The following is a 15,695-nucleotide window of genomic DNA, read 5'->3' as shown; positions in this document are numbered from 1 at the left end:
CTTCAAAAAGAAAGACACTTTTGAGTTCTCTCATACTTGAAGCAGACAGTTTAATATCAGGATTAATGGTAGACCCTATCAAGTAATGCCAGTAAGTGAGGGAATAATAAGTAGCCTAGTGTAGACCTGGAATTGACCACTCCCTGAGCCTGCCACTACCTCCCAAGTTTTAACGAGATAGTTCGTTTTAGGAAGCCACATGACTTTGTATTAATTATTTGGTTTCAGATTAAATTTTGTTCTCTACTTAAATTAGAAACTGGCTATCTGGAGAGGAAATGGCCCTAGTTTACTCGTAGGCTGATGTGTAGAACAAACCCAACACCACAAACCTTCGCCTGCAAAACTGAACAATGGGGAGCACGTGAGGCAGCTCCTAGGCGGGAAGTGGGGCGGGGTGGGGCGGGGCCAGGTACAGAGGGTGGGTTAGCTCCGTAGTGGAGGAGGATCCGGGAATGCCCGCTCGTCCCTCCTCGGTGACGCCACAGGCAGGGCCCGCCCCCAGCTGCCCAGGATTCCTGTTATCTCTGCGCCTAGCGAGCGCCCCGGAAACTGCTGCCACATCCTGGGGTCATGATGGGCAGTAAGATGGCGTCTGCCAGCAGGGTCGTTCAGGTAAGGAAATTCGGTCGCTTTTTCGCACCGTGGGCGGTAGGGATACTGCTGATTATAGCAAAGGCGCTGGGGAGACAGGGCGGTGGCGGAGGCTGCGCGGTCACCGCGGCCTCGGGTAGCGCCAGCGACGCGGCCCGGGGGCATGTGTGAGAATTGGACCTTGAGCCCATTGGGTCGGGCAGTGAGCCGGGACTGTAGCTGAGGGTTCCAGCCAGGCTGCAGGACTGCAGTGTAGGCACAGAGCAGCTACGCGGCTCCCGGACTGTACTCCGCCAGGACCTCCGTAGCCCTCTTAGCAGTCGGCGGGCTAGGCTGCCCTGGCAATAGTCTGGCCAATCGACGTTTAGCATTGTCTGTGATGTCCCGGATCAGCCAATCGTAAGGACGGCGGTAACGGCAAGTGGAAGGAAGCGAACCTTGTATCTGACCCAGTGTCCCTTCAAGGTCTCGGGAATGGCCGGAGAACTGGCCCTGCGAGCTGCGTCCTTACCCCGGGCCTGTTCTCCCCCACCAGTCCAGGCGTCTAGTTACTGGCTGGATGGAGGGAGTTGGAGGGGGAAAAAGATATTATTTAAGTTTATCTATAATGCTTTACATTACAGATGTTGTTGGTTTCCCAAGCTTTTTTCCCCTTGAGTTTAGATTGGTAGCTAGAGGAACTTTGTTAATCCAAACATCAGTTACTAACTCCTGATAGCTTTTATGTTTGCTTCTCCATCTGTGATTAAATTAAATAGGAGAGGTAAAGTTGGTATATAAAGGGACACAACCTCCACATTTGTGGTTGTTTTACACAATCTGTGTAAAATATACTCTCAAAGTATATTACTGTATGATTTTTAACTTTGATATGAGAAGTGCATTTATTACCTTTGCACAAATACACCTCTTAAAAAGACTTCTTAAAGTTGTTTCAGTTTGAAAGATAGACCCAGCCTTCGGTCTCATTGCAAGGAATGATCCTCACTCATTCAGTGGGTAGATACTGAGCATTAACTAATTAAAGATTCTGTGAGGACAAGGAGAACCTCTAACAAAGGACTGGTATCCATAATGCATAACCATACATATCCATAATATATAGCTCAATTTAAAACGGGCTAAAAAGTTGAAACTGCACAAAAGAAGATACACAAATGAGCAATAAGCCTGTGAAATACTTGCCGGACAATACAAATTAAAGCCAGGAAGTACTACTGCATCTACCAAAGTTACTAGAATTTTTAAAAACTGGTGGGGCATCTGGGTGGCTCAGTTGTTAAGCCTCTGCCTTCGGCTCAGGTCATGATCCCAGGGTCCTGGGATCGAGCCCCACATCAGGCTCCCTGCTCCACGGGGAGCCTGCTTCTCCCTCTCCCACTCCCCCTGCTTGTGTTCCCTCTATCGCTGTCTCTCTCAAATAAACAAATTTTTTTTAAAATCTTTAAAAAATTTTTTTAAAAACTGGCAATACAGAGAGATGACAATGTGAAGCACCTAAAACCCAGTATAATTCGTATAGCCACTTTTTAAAGTCTGTTTTGTCAGTGTCTGGTAGTTAAACATTCGTACCCTGTGACCTAACAATTTTACTCATAGGTTTATACCCAAGAGAAATAACATACATTTATCTACAAAAAGACATAAAAATATCTGAATGCCAAGCATATATATTTGATATATTTGGGCTGATGTAAGCAGAAAAATGATAATTTATTATTTACAAAATCATTTTGACTGCATGAGACATGAGACATGAGACATGGGAAGAAGGTTTGAGATTTACCCGTGGAGTGAAGATACACTTCCGGGGAGGAGGTTGAGAGTGCTGGTTATAGAATATTGAATGGTCCCTGTGTTCTGGGCTAGATAAGAAACGAGATAAAATTAGGGTGGAACCAGTTGACTGGAAAAAGGAACAATCAAAGAAATGAAGGGTTTGGTGAAGCTTACAGTGGGAAGTAACAGAGAAGAGTTCTATACGTTAAAAGGTTGTAGTTGCGGTTAGATTTTAGGTTACTTTAGGGACAATAAAGCTCTGAACTCAGTGAATTAGAACTTTTCAGAAGTAAATACTAAAGTAGAAGGAATATAAAGGTAAATAGGCAACTCAGAAGTTTTCTTAAAGGAATAGTGCATGAAAAGAGGAAAATGAAAAAAATCACAGAATAATGAAGGAAAAGGATTCAGAGAAAGTCATAGAAGTAGATAAAAACAGGAAGCTGCAACTTTTGTATAATAAGTAGTCTGAAAAAGTAAAAGCAAATAAAACAAGTCTCAAAACCTGTAAGTTAATAAAACTTACCTGATGTAAAAGACTTAAACCTCTACCTTAGGCTTGAGAGAATTAACCAACTGTGTTTGACTAATGGGTATATTCTTTTTTTTTTTTTAAAGATTTTATTTGTTTGACAGAGAGAGAGAGAGAACAAGTAGGCAAAGAGGCAGACAGAGGGAGAGGGAGAAGCAGGCTCCCTGCTGAGCAGGGAGCCCAATGCGGGACTCGATCCCAGGACCCTGGGATCATGACCTGAGCCGAAGGCAGCCGCTTAACCGGCTGAGCGACCCAGGCGCCCGACTAATGGGTATATTCTAGGAGAATCTTGAAAAAAATTTTTTTAAGATTTATTTATTTATTTGAGAGAGAGAGAGAGCATGCGTACGTGCAAGTGCTCACATGGGGAGGAGGGGGCAAGAGAGAGTGGGAGACAAGCAGACTCACCACCGAGCGGAGAGCCTGATGCACACAGGGCTGGATCCCAGGACCCTGAGGTCACGACTTGAGCCGAAACCAAGAGTCGGATGCCCAACTGACTAAGCCACCCAGGAGCCCCTAGAATCTTTAGATTTTTAAAGGAGAAAAAGAAAAAATTTGGGTGATCCAGGCTACAAGACCAAGCACTTAACAGAGGGCAAAAGTTAAAGTTTTCAACAATAATAGTTCATAAAGGAGGACATGTGGATAACATATTTAAGGTAGTTAAAGATGGAAAATGTGAACCAGAGATATATCTAGCGACATTGACCTTCAAGTTGTAAAGGCCACAAATCCTTCTACATCTTCAATAACTCAGGGAATATTGTTCCCTAGAGCCCTTCCTACTAGATCTCCCAGAGAATGAAAGACAATTAAGGAATATTTAGTTGTACTTGGAGTTGTTTAAACATAGGAAACGGATATGAATGTTGAATGTATGTGGCTCTAAGAACTAAGACTAAATAATGGAGATATGGGTGAAAGACTTGTTGGTAATACTATTGTTTGACAGTATAGCTCTAATTCAACTTTTAAAATGGAGGAATAAGGGGGAAGAATATACAAAAGGTAGAATACACTTGCTACTGCCCCTGGTTATTAACTGGTAGTAAAAGATGGGAAAGAAAGCAGAGAAGAGATCCTGATCATCTGCTTTCATTCTTTCTCATAATAATAAACCAATGGGTAGTATCTCAGAAATTATCCATTAAGGGAATTATGTAAAGGTAGTAATGTAAATATAAATACACAGAAGTACAATTTACAAATCTTTCCAAATTAAAAAAAAATCACACAAATGAAAGCAAAGAAAAAGGTAATATGACAAAGGAATTTATTGTTAAATAATCATAAAATGATGTGACAAAATATACCAAACTTGTGAATTATATCTGTACATGTAAATGGTCTAAATCCCCTTTAGAAAATTATTCTCAAATTGGCTGACAAATGCCTATCCAATGCTATGCTATATATGAGGCATAGCTAAAACTAAGACTTAGAAAGGGAAAATTAAAAATTAAAAGCTATTTAACTGAACTGTGACAAAGGAGCAAACACAATAGATGGAGAAAAGATAGTTATTTTTTTTTAAGATTTTATTTATTTATTTGAGAGAGAGAGAATGAGAGATGGAGAGCACGAGAGGGAAGAGGGTCAGAAGGAGAAGCAGACTCCCTGCTGAGCAGGGAGCCCGATGTGGGACTCGATCCCGGGACTCCAGGATCATGACCTGAGCCAAAGGCAGTCGCTTAACCAACTGAGCCGCCCAGGCACCCAAGATAGTCTTCAATAAATGTTGTGGAACAACTGGATATCCACTTGGAAAAAAATGAATCTAGACATAGACCTTATACCCTCCACAAAATTGTCTCAAAATGGATCATAGAATTGTATGTAAAAGGCAAAACTAGAAAACTAGAAAATAACATAAGAAAAAATGTATATGATATTGGGTTTGGCTGTGACTTTTTATTATTTATTTATTTATCCCCCCCCCCCGCAAAGATTTTATTTATTTATTTTGACAGAGAGTGCGAGCACACGTGCCCAAGCATGGATGAGCACAAGCAGGGGGAGGGGCAGAGGCAGAGGGAGAAGCAGGTTCCCCACTGAGCAGGGAGCCCAATTCGGGACTGGATCCCAGGACCTTGGGATCCTGACCTGAGCTGAAGGGAGACGCCCAACCAACTGAGCCACCCAGGCGTCCCTGGCTGTGACTTTTTAGATACAACACCAAAGACATGATATGTGAAAGAAATAATTGATAAGCTGGATGTTATTCAAGTTAAAATCTTCTTGTCTGCAAAAGACAGTTAAAGATGGCAAGCCACAGACTGGGAGAAAATATATGCGAAAAACATTTAATAAAGGACCATTATCCAAATTATACAAAGAACTCTTAAAACTTAATAAGAAAACAACCTGATTTAAAAATGGGCAGGGTGCCTGGGTGCCTCATTCCGTTAAGTGTCTGGCTCTTGATCTCAGCTCAGGTCTTGATAGGGTCCTGAGTTTGAGTTTGAGTCCTACGCTGGGCTGTGGAGCCTACTTAAAGACAACAACAACAACAAAATGCCTAGAAGACCTGAATAGACTCCTCATCAAGGAAGACAGATCACACACAGGCATATGAAAAGATGCTCACCATCATATGTCATCATGGATTTGCAAATTAAGACAACAATGAAATATCACTTCATACCTATTAGAGTGGCCAAAATCCAGAAGAACATTGATACCACCAAATTCTGGCAAAGATGTGGAGCATTAGGCACTCTCATTCACTCCTGGTGAGAATGCAATATGGTACAGCCTTCCAAACTGGAAGGCAGTTTGGCAGTTTCTTTAAAAACTTGGTATACTTTATGATCAAACAATTGCACTTTGCTGTTTACCCAATGAGTTGAAAACTTACATCTACATAGAAACCTGCACATGGATATTTATAGCAGCTTTATTCATAATTGTAAAAATTTGGAAGCAACCAAGATATCTTTTAGTAGTAGGTAAATAGATAACATAAACTGTGGTACATCCAGACAATGGACTATTATCCAACACTAAAAAGAAATTTGCTATCAAGCCATGAAAAGACATGGAGGAAACTTACATGCATGTTACTAAGTGAAAGAAACCAAACTGAAAAGACTACTTACTGAATGATGCCAAATACGTGACATTCTGGAAAAGACAAAACTATGGAGACAGTAAAAAGATCAGTGGTTGTCAGGGGTTTGTTGGGGAGGAAGTGATAAATTGCATATGGATCTGATATTTTAATGTAAAAAATGAAGCCAAAATTGCAAAGAATTATACATGCACAAATGAGTGCATATAAAACTGATAAAATCTAAATAAGCTATATGGACTGTACCAATGTCAGTTTCCTGGTTTTGTTACTGTGCTGTAGTTATGTAAGATATTACTGTAGTAGGAAACTGAATGAAGGTACCTGGAATTTCCCTGTACATTTTTTGCAACTTCCTATGACTCCATAATTATTTCAAAATTGAAAATTAAAAGAAACAAAACCATGCAATACCAAATGAAAACAAGACTTTATAACCTGGGAACAGTGAAAACTTTCCCAGCTATGCTTTAAAATCAAGATACAGTAAGGGGAAAAAACTGACAATTTGGGCTGTACTAGAAAGAAAAAAAACACCTTTACTCATTCAAAAAATTAAAAAGCATTCGACAAAAAAAGACTAGGTAAAAAATTTGCAACAGAAAAAGGGTTAATAACCATACTATATAAAGAATTTGTAAGCACAGAAAAATAGGCAAGAGCTGTGAACATACTCTTCACAGGTGAAGAAATGAAAATGGCTCTTAACCATATGAAAAACTGGACAGCCTCACAATAAGTCAAAATTACAACTACATGGAGATAACATTTTTCCTCACTTAGAGTTTATTAAAAATGTGCAAGTTAGATAACATAAGTCTGTTGGGAAGGCTGTGTGTACGCAGGCACTTACTGGTCGCTCTAGGAACCAATATGGGAATGTAAAACAGTAGAACCTCTGTGAAAGAAAATCTAGCAGTATCTCGCAAAATTAGATTTTTATCTTTTGACCCAGCAATCTCTTTCCTAGGAATCTATCCCACAGATATACTGGCACAGATAAGAATAGTATGAGGATATTTACTGTATGCATTATTTGTAATAAGGACTGGAAACAACCCAAATATCCATTAATGAGACAGGCTGAATAAACTCAAGGCATTTATCATGAATTTATACTGACCCCTTAGATTCCAATCTGTACACCCCAGCATTCTTCCTTCTCTTCCCCCAAAGTCCCACACTTGTATTTTCTTTCTCCCACAGGCAAATCCCTGGCTCCCCCAAACATCAGTATAAACGTAGGTACTCATTGGCTCAGTCCTACAGTAGATAGAAAATGGTTTCAGAATTGCTGTATTTATACAACTAACCAACACCAAACTAAGAAGTTCAAAATTTCTTTGTATTTATTATTATTACCATTGCCTTTAGACTGAAGTATAGTCTAAGCACTATGAAAGTTATTTGGATTAGCTTTTTTATTCTCTTAGTTATGTTACCCAACTAATAGACAGTTAGAGTTGCTTCGTGTTTACATTTAGAGTTTAAAAATCAAATTTTGAGTGAGGAAAATTTGAGCATAAGCTAAGTATTAGATGATATTAAAGAATTTTAACTTGTGGTAAAACGTATTGGGGTTGTGATTTCACAAAAATCCATTTTCTGTTAGTGATACATATGGAAGGTATTAACAGGTAAGAGGAGATGGTTGAGATTTGTTTAATGGGGGAACGGGTGATGAAATAAGATTATATTACTGTTGAAATTGTATAATGTGTTTGTCAGGATTTATTTTATTTTTTGTTTATTAGGGTTAATTATAGTACTTTCTCTACTCATGTATTTAGAAAAATTTCTTTTAAGGGGATACCAGGGTCACCTGGGTGGCTCAGTCAGTTAAGCATCTGATTTTAGCTCAGGTCATGATCTCAGGGTCCTGGATCAAGCCCTGCATTGGGCTCCCTGTTCAGCAGGGAGTCTGCTTGTCTGTTTCCCTCTGCCCCTCCCCCTGCTCATTCTCTCTCTCTCTCTCTCTCTCTCTCCTTCTCTCAAATAAATAAATAAAATCTTTTAAAAGGGGGTGGACACGAAACTGAAATTTAATCTATAAGGGCATATTACATCATATTTTTAAGTATGCAAAAGTAATGCTGAATGGATTCTGTGTACGTACAGTTGTGTAAGTGTGTGTATATATACATAGTCCTAACTTACAAATGGTCTCTATTCACTCACTTTGCAAATGTTTCCTCAGCATTTACTATGTACCAGGCACTACTGCAGAAATGCTAATTTCTCTGACTCTGCCTTTTCAGGAGCTTAGCTGTCCTGTAATCATTGGCTCATTGATCTGTCCTCTGCGTAATATTCTTAACATGTTCAGGATGCCGTGGAAACACAAAGGAGGAGTTTTAAAATCCCACTTTGAAATCAGGAAAGCTTTTTAGAGGGGAGTGATACTTGATTGTTTTAAAAGACAAACAGATGAGGGGCACCTGGGTGGCTCAGTTTGTTAGGTGTCTGCCTTCAGCTCAGGTCATGATACCAGGGTCTTTGGATCGAGCCCTGCTTCGGGTGTCCTGCTCAGCGAGGAGTCTGCTTCTCCCTCTGCCCCTTTCCTTGTTCGTGCTCTCTCTCTTGCCCCCCTTTGCTCTCTCTCAAATAAATAAAATCTTAAAAACAAAACAAAACCAGATGAAAGCATGAGGCATGGAAGTGGGGCGGGACTGAGGATAGATTTCCTGGCAGAGAACACAAGCTGTAGATTGAATGGCATGATGAATAGGGAACAGAAAAGTACTTCAGAATACCTGGAATAAAAAAATGAAAAAAAAAAAAAAGAATACCTGGAATAAAAGGTCTATAAGACAGTGATGGGGAATGAGGCTTGAGAGGTAAGGAAATGCCAGATCAGAATGGGCCTTGTGAAGGACGAATGTGGAGTTTAAAGTTTATCTTGAAAGCTGTTGAACATTTTAAAAACTTTCAAACGGGGTATTGAGAGTGGATGGCTAGAAGAACGTTCTTTCAAGAAGCTTGGCTATGAAAAGGGAAAAGAGTCACTAGAGGGAGAATTCGTTTTTTAAAAATTTTTATTTAAGTATAGTTGATACACAATGTTACATTAGAGTTTTGTTGGTTTTTTTTTTAAGATTTTTTATTTATTTATTCATGAGGACAGAGAGCACACAAGCAGAGGGAGTGGCAGGCAGAGGGAGAGGCAGGCTCGCCCAGCAGGGAGCCCAATGCGGGACTTGATCGCAGGACCCTGAGATCATGACCTGAGCCTAAGGCCGACTGAGCCACCCAGGCGCCCTAGAGTTTTGTTTTTTACCATGAAAGACTTCTGTGTGCCCTTATGCTGAGGGAGACAACTATATTCCAGCATTTTCTCACAGCAGCACAATTATGGTGGTGGTTTCAGACGAGTCCCAACAAGCCTATTTACTTCTGTAGTCATATAAAATATATAATATATAGTACATATATACAGATATTTTGCAGATAAACGCACATCTCAATATCATTAGTTACAGAGCAACTTAGAGATTAGATGCAAATACTACTGTTCATTAGAGTCTTAGCATTGTGTATTCAGATAATTTCATATTGAAAGGTCCATTTAAGTTCCTCTATAGCATTATCTGGAATTTTAGGGATAAAACATTAATACTCTGCAAATACCTGTTATAAAAACAATATTCTAAAAATATATATTTCTGTGGGTATAGCCCTCAGACCAAATGTGCTAACAAGTGTTTAAGTCTGTTTTATGGGGGTTTGAGGATTATAGATAGTTATTTTCTTATTTGTGCTTTTTTCCATTTCTCCCAAATTTTTTACACAGAACATGTGTTACTTTTGTAGTCAGAAAAAGTATTTTCCTTTAAAAATTTGTCAGAGAGAGCCCACACAAGCAGAGGGAGCGGGGGGCATAGGGAGAAGCAGGCTCCCCGCTGATGGGGAACTCAGTCTCTCACCCTGGGACCATGACCTCAGCTGAAGGCAGACAGTTAACCAACTGAGCCTCGAAAAGTATTTTCTTAATGACCTAATTTTCAGTATGCTTCTTACGCAGTTTTACACTGCTAGATATTGACATAGTAGGAAAACAATAATACAAGTCAAGAAACTTTGAATTCTTACCAGGCAGCAGGGCAGTATATATCATGCAACATAAAATCTGTGTCATCTTTTTCATAGGGTTGTTTCTGAGGTCAGTTGGTAGTATAGTAAAATGTCTTATAATGTGCAAAGTCCAAAGTTACTATGAAGAACAGATAAGATAAACAAATTAATAGTTCATAGACCAGCTTTCCTGGTTGGGGAAGAGTAAAATAGGAAGATTTAAAGTTGCTGTCAAATACTAAGTTAGTTTATTTTAACAAAAGTATCTATGAAGCCCAGTAGGTTGTTTCTTTTATAGTTAATGAGTTTATTTTAGTGCTTCATCTTTTTTTCCCCATGTATTTTATTTTTCTTTTAGGTAGTCAAGCCACATACTCCATTAATAAGGTTCCCTGACAGAAGAGACAATCCTAAACCTAACGGTAAGTTGTACTTCAGATTTTTATTTTTATTTTTATTTATTTATTTATTTTAAAGATTTTATTTATTTATTTACAGAGAGAGACACAACGAGAGAGGGAACACAAGCAGGGGGAGAGGGAGAGGGAGAAGCAGGCTTCCCGCCGAGCAGGGAGCCCGATGCTGGGCTTGATCCCAGGACACGGGGCTCATGACCTGAGCTGAAGGCAGACGCTTAACAACTGAGCCACCCAGGCACCCCTGTACTTCAGATTTTTAAAAAAATATATGTACAGGCATATTTGTATGTGAATATTCTATTATAGGTATTATTTCTCATTTTAAAATCAGCGAGACCATTGTAGCTTAGATCACAATGGTCTGCTAGGTTTCGTGCAAGTAGAAATTAACTTATTACCTCCATTTAAAAAGGTAGTGACTCAACAGTTATCGTTTTAATGAAAACGATTTTATATAGGGAAATTTTTGTTCTTTCCTTTCTTCTGTCCAATGCTTACATTGGAGAGATTGTGAGGAACAGTAGCCATTCCTATATTTTTCTCCCAGCTGACCTTCTTTTCTTTCACTCATTTATTCATTCACTCAATAGGTAAAGACTGCCTTAGCCCTGAGCAATTATTTCCTATAAAGTAACTGAAGATTCTGAACAAGTCCTGTTTTCCTTTTGCCCCTCCTTTTTACCCGATCCTTTGTCCCTGTTTTTTTTAATTCCAGTATAGTTAACTTACAGTGTCCAATATAGTGATTCTATACATTACTCAGTGATCATTATGATTGTCCCTGTCTTTATTATATTTGATCTTTTTTTTTTAAAGATTTATTTGAGACACAGAGATAGAGAAGAGAAAGCATGAGCAGGGAGAGAGGCAGAAGGAGAGGGAGAAGCAGGCTGCCTGCTGAGCCAGGAACCCGATGTGGGGCTCGATCCCAGGACCCTGGGATCATGACCTGAGCCGAAGGCAGACGCTTAACCATCTGAGCCACCCAGGCGCCTATATTTGATCTTTAATTCAGGGAGTAGTTTATCAAATTTTATAGGGATATATATATATATATATCCTTTTTTTTTTAAGATTTTATTTATTTATTTGACAGAGAGAGCACAAACAGGGAGCGGGAGAGAGGGAGAAGCATGCTTCGTGCTGAGCAAGGGTGCCCAATTCAGGGCTTCATCCCAGGACCTTGGGATCATGACCTGAGCCAAAGGCAATCGCTTAACTGACTGAGCCAGCCAGGTGCCCCTTATAGGGATATTTCTAACTGTAAATGCGACACAAAACTTAAGTCAGGTAGATTATCTGTATGGGTTGAACTCCACTACCTAGAAATTTTATTATTTTACAGACTTGTTTGATTGAGTAATTCATCCACTTAAAGCTACCTCCTTTTTTTTTTTTTAATATTTCAGTTATTTATTTGAGAGAGACAAAGAGAGAGAGAGCACAAGCGGGGAGGAGAGGCAGAAGCAGGCTTCCTGCTGAGCAGGGAGCCCAATGCGGGACTCCATCCCAGGACGCTGGGATCATGACCTGAGGCAAAGACACGCTCAACTGACTGAGCCATCCAGGCGCCCCAGCTACCTCCTTATTTATTTATGTATTTATGTATTTATGTATTTATTTTTTTTAAAGATTTATTTATTTTGAGAGAGTGAGAATGAGAGAGAGAGTACATGAGAGGGGGGAGGGTTAGAGGGAGAAGCAGGCTCCCTGCTAAGCAGGGAGCCTGATGCGGGACTCAATCCGGGGCTCTAGGATCATGACCTGAGCCGAAGGCAGTCGCCCAACCGACTGAGCCACCCAGGCGCCCCCAGCTACCTCCTTATTTAAAAAGAACTTTATGAAATTAAATATAGGTACTCAACTAAGTTACTCAGTAATACCTCTCAGAATTACGCTTAGCATTTGAAGAATGACTTGCTTACTCAATAATAGACTCAAAATAGTATTTTAAGACACCTGAACAATTTATTTCTCTAATTGCCTTTTTTTTTTCAGTATCAGAAGTTTTGAGATCAGCAGGACTACCGTCTCACTCTTCTTCAATTTCACAGCATTCTAAGGGAAGTAAATCCCCAGATTTGCTGGTGCATCAGGGTCCACCAGACACTGCAGAAATAATAAAAACATTACCTCAGAAATACAGAAGGAAACTTGTATCTCAAGAAGAAATTGAATTTATCCAAGTATGTCATTGCTCTTTATCTTAGTACTGTGCAAAACACATGAACATTTTTGGCTTTTGGAATTTCATAGGCTGATTTACTTGCTCTTTCCATCACCTTGTCATGATGGGTCAGTAGCTAACACCAAAATAGTCGGGTAGACCAGGAATATGAGAAATAAACCATGTACAAGCCCTCAGTAAAAGTACATGAAGGAATATATGTGTGGACGTAGAATATGGGAAGTAGCAATAGCTATAACCACATGAAAAAAGCTCGGTAGAATCCTTGGTAATTTTTCAGTGTGAAGGGCTGCTGAGACCATGAAATTTGAGGACCACCAATCAGAGTGGACCTTGAGTCCTTTCCAGATCAGAAATTGTTCATAACCTTGGTAGGAGTGCCTAAGAGGAATGAAAAACCGAAACTTTTTTTTTTTAAACACCTAAAGATCATTTGCTTAAAATAGTGTAAATTCATATAGTGGCCATGAAAACATTTCTTCTGTAAATTTAACACCCAATCTTTTTGCTTTGTTTTTTCCTTTTCAGCGTGGAGGTCCAGAATAATCACTGACAGTGTGGCTGCTGTTTGTCATCAGACAGAAGACTAGTCTTTACAATAAAGGACTTCCAAAATGGCACATGAGAAATTATACAGTAAATAACTTGAGTAAATACTCTGCAAAAAAAAAAAAAAGAAATCTAGAAAATTTAGATGGACAGTTGTATCTCTTAATATATGTATCTTGGTCAGCTTCTCCACAAGCTTACCTAATTGTTTATATGCTTATTAAAGTATACATTTTTAAATGTTAGCCTATTAATTTACTCTTGATTATCAAGTATTACCAGTGTTGAGCTACTAAAAGCACACAATATCTAGTAAACTGTCACAGGTTTCCCATGGTTTCCCTTTTGTTTCAGTTTCTTTTTAGACATGGAAAGATTTATTAGAATTATTGCTTTTGGGAAGTGATTTTCCTGAAATTGGATGAGGGTCAGTGAAAGAATGACTCCATTATTTGTTCTTAATTTTCTTCCCCTTTTTTTCATTCACAAAGTTACTGGAGTATAACTAGTTTAAAAAGTGTATCCTACACTAAATGATAAAAATATAGTCAAGGTAAAACAGGTGACTTTGTGGTATTAAAACTGGGAGTTAATACAAAAGATTATTTGTAACCTGTATTCAGAAGAAAATACCAGAATTTAAAATGGAAAATAAGAGATCAAAATGAATATAACCTAGAAATAGGTGTTTGATTAGAAATTGCAACTTAATATGTTATTAGGGGTGTTGAGAAAGTCTTATTCTTTATTTTACTGTTTTAATTGTCATCATCTGTGCAAATTCTGGAAACCACTAACTTTCTCACACTTAATGTCTGAAAGTGTCATAAAATCAACCTAAATATTTACCTTACTAAGGCAATTTATGAAACTTTAATAGGGTCTTACAGTGCCAAGGGTATGTATTATTGTGAAAGTAAAGCCTCACAAAGCTAAATAAATTTTCTTCCATACCTTGAATGATTTCTAGAATATACTTCAAAGAAGTCATCCCTAATAGTAAGGGTAGCTTATGGGCATTAGAGTCGAGGGGCGCCTGGGTGGCTCAGTCAGTCGAGCGTCTGCCTTTGGTTTGGGTCGTGATCCCAGGGTCCTGGGATCGAGCCCCGTGTTGGGCTCCCTGCTCAGTGGGGAGCCTGCTTCTCCCTCTCCTCCCCGCTCACTCTTGATCTCTTACTATCTCTCTCTGAAATAAATAAATTTAAAATCTTTAAAAAAAAACAGTTGAATTGTTGTTGAGTATTGCTCATTTGCCTGTGAACTAAGCTTTGCTTTTTTTTTTTTTTTTTTTTTTTTTTTCTTTTCCATAGTTGATCTGCTTCTCTTGTAAATTCTCTGTTGTGGCCTAGTATAAATGTTGCCCAAGTCGAATATGAGACAGGTGTTTGGTACTAGCAATAAGCTGTTCTGGTGACTCAGAAAAACAATGTGATTCATGATTTTTCTGTTATCATTTTTAAAACTTAATTGGAAAATATAAAAGTTAGCACTATTCTCTTTTTTCTCCCTAATTTTTTCATTTCAGTAAAAGAAAGCCAATATTTTTGCTTTCCGAAACAGAGTGGTTTCAGGCAATGAAGAGTGACTTCTGTGTTACCATGGGCCAGCAGTCAGAAGCCCCAATACTAGAACCGTCTGAAGGCCATCTTTACTACAGCTCCTACCATGAATGTCACAATGAAAAAAATGACCACTTTTACAGAATTAGCATAAGTAGGGCAAAAAGGCATGTTCAGTGGGAATTGGTGTCGTAGGATGAGCTCCCAAAGAGATGGTATAGGAGGAATTCTGGCCTAGCTTTAAATAAATAGGCTGTATTTTCATTTAGGAGATAAGCACTTAAATATATATATAATCATCCACCAAGTGCTGAATTTGTTCAAGCTTCTGTTTTCCTCCCTAATACTGTACAATATGTTAGGATCCATTAGTGAATTGTGTATTACTTTTTTTTTAATTTTTTTTTTAAAGATTTTATTTATTTATTCATGAGAGACAGAGAGTGAGAGAGGAGCAGAGGGAGAAGCAGGCTCCCACAGAGCAGGGAGCCCGACGTGGGACTGGATCCCAGGACCCTGGGATCATGACCTGAGCCGAAGTCATGACCTGAGCCGAAGTCAGACACTTAACCATCTGAGCCACCCAGGTGCCCTTTTTTTAAAATTTTTATTTATTTGTCAGAGGGAGAAGCAGCAGGCTCTCTGCGGAGCGGGAGCCCAATGGCGGGACTCGATCCCAGGACCCTGGGATCATGACCTGAGCCGAAGGTAGATGCTTAACCAACTGAGCCACCCAGGTGTCCCTATTGTGTATTACTTTGTAACAAATCAAAACTTAATGACTGAAAGCCCAAAATGTGGCTAAAAACAATAATCACTTAATAGCTCATTGTTTCTCTGGGTCTGGAATTCTGGAGCAGTTCGGCTGTGCAGTTCTGCTCCCGGTCTTTCAGGAGGTTGTAATCAGATGCCAGCTGAGGCTGCAGTT

At 39.2% G+C, this 15,695-nt stretch overlaps 1 protein-coding gene across 1 annotated transcript; it reads left to right on the top strand.

The window, feature by feature from the left end:
• Window positions 1-418: 418 nt before the first annotated feature.
• On the top strand, window positions 419-14,180 carry KGD4 (alpha-ketoglutarate dehydrogenase subunit 4). The gene is made up of 4 exons (XM_025892922.2): window positions 419-615; window positions 10,411-10,474; window positions 12,470-12,657; window positions 13,188-14,180. The coding sequence occupies exons 1-4, from the start codon at window positions 574-576 to the stop codon at window positions 13,203-13,205; spliced, it is 312 nt and encodes a 103-aa protein (XP_025748707.1). The 5' UTR covers window positions 419-573; the 3' UTR covers window positions 13,206-14,180.
• The last annotated feature ends 1,515 nt before the right edge of the window (window positions 14,181-15,695 follow it).

Source organism: Callorhinus ursinus, unplaced genomic scaffold (genome assembly GCF_003265705.2).
Source record: "Callorhinus ursinus isolate GAN/ISIS: 27379988/994484 unplaced genomic scaffold, GSC_fseal_2.0 scaffold23, whole genome shotgun sequence".
NCBI lineage: Eukaryota > Metazoa > Chordata > Mammalia > Carnivora > Otariidae > Callorhinus > Callorhinus ursinus.
The sequence above is the reverse complement of the archived record's forward strand: the minus strand, read 5'-3'. Positions and strand labels throughout refer to the sequence as shown.

Coding starts and splice junctions, on each gene's coding strand:
- KGD4 (XM_025892922.2), top strand. CDS start 574: ATGATGGGCAGTAAGATGGCGTCTGCCAGCAGGGTCGTTCAG. Junction 616..10,410: donor CTGCCAGCAGGGTCGTTCAG/GTAAGGAAATTC, acceptor TTTTTCTTTTAG/GTAGTCAAGCCACATACTCC. Junction 10,475..12,469: donor AGACAATCCTAAACCTAACG/GTAAGTTGTACT, acceptor TTTTTTTTTCAG/TATCAGAAGTTTTGAGATCA.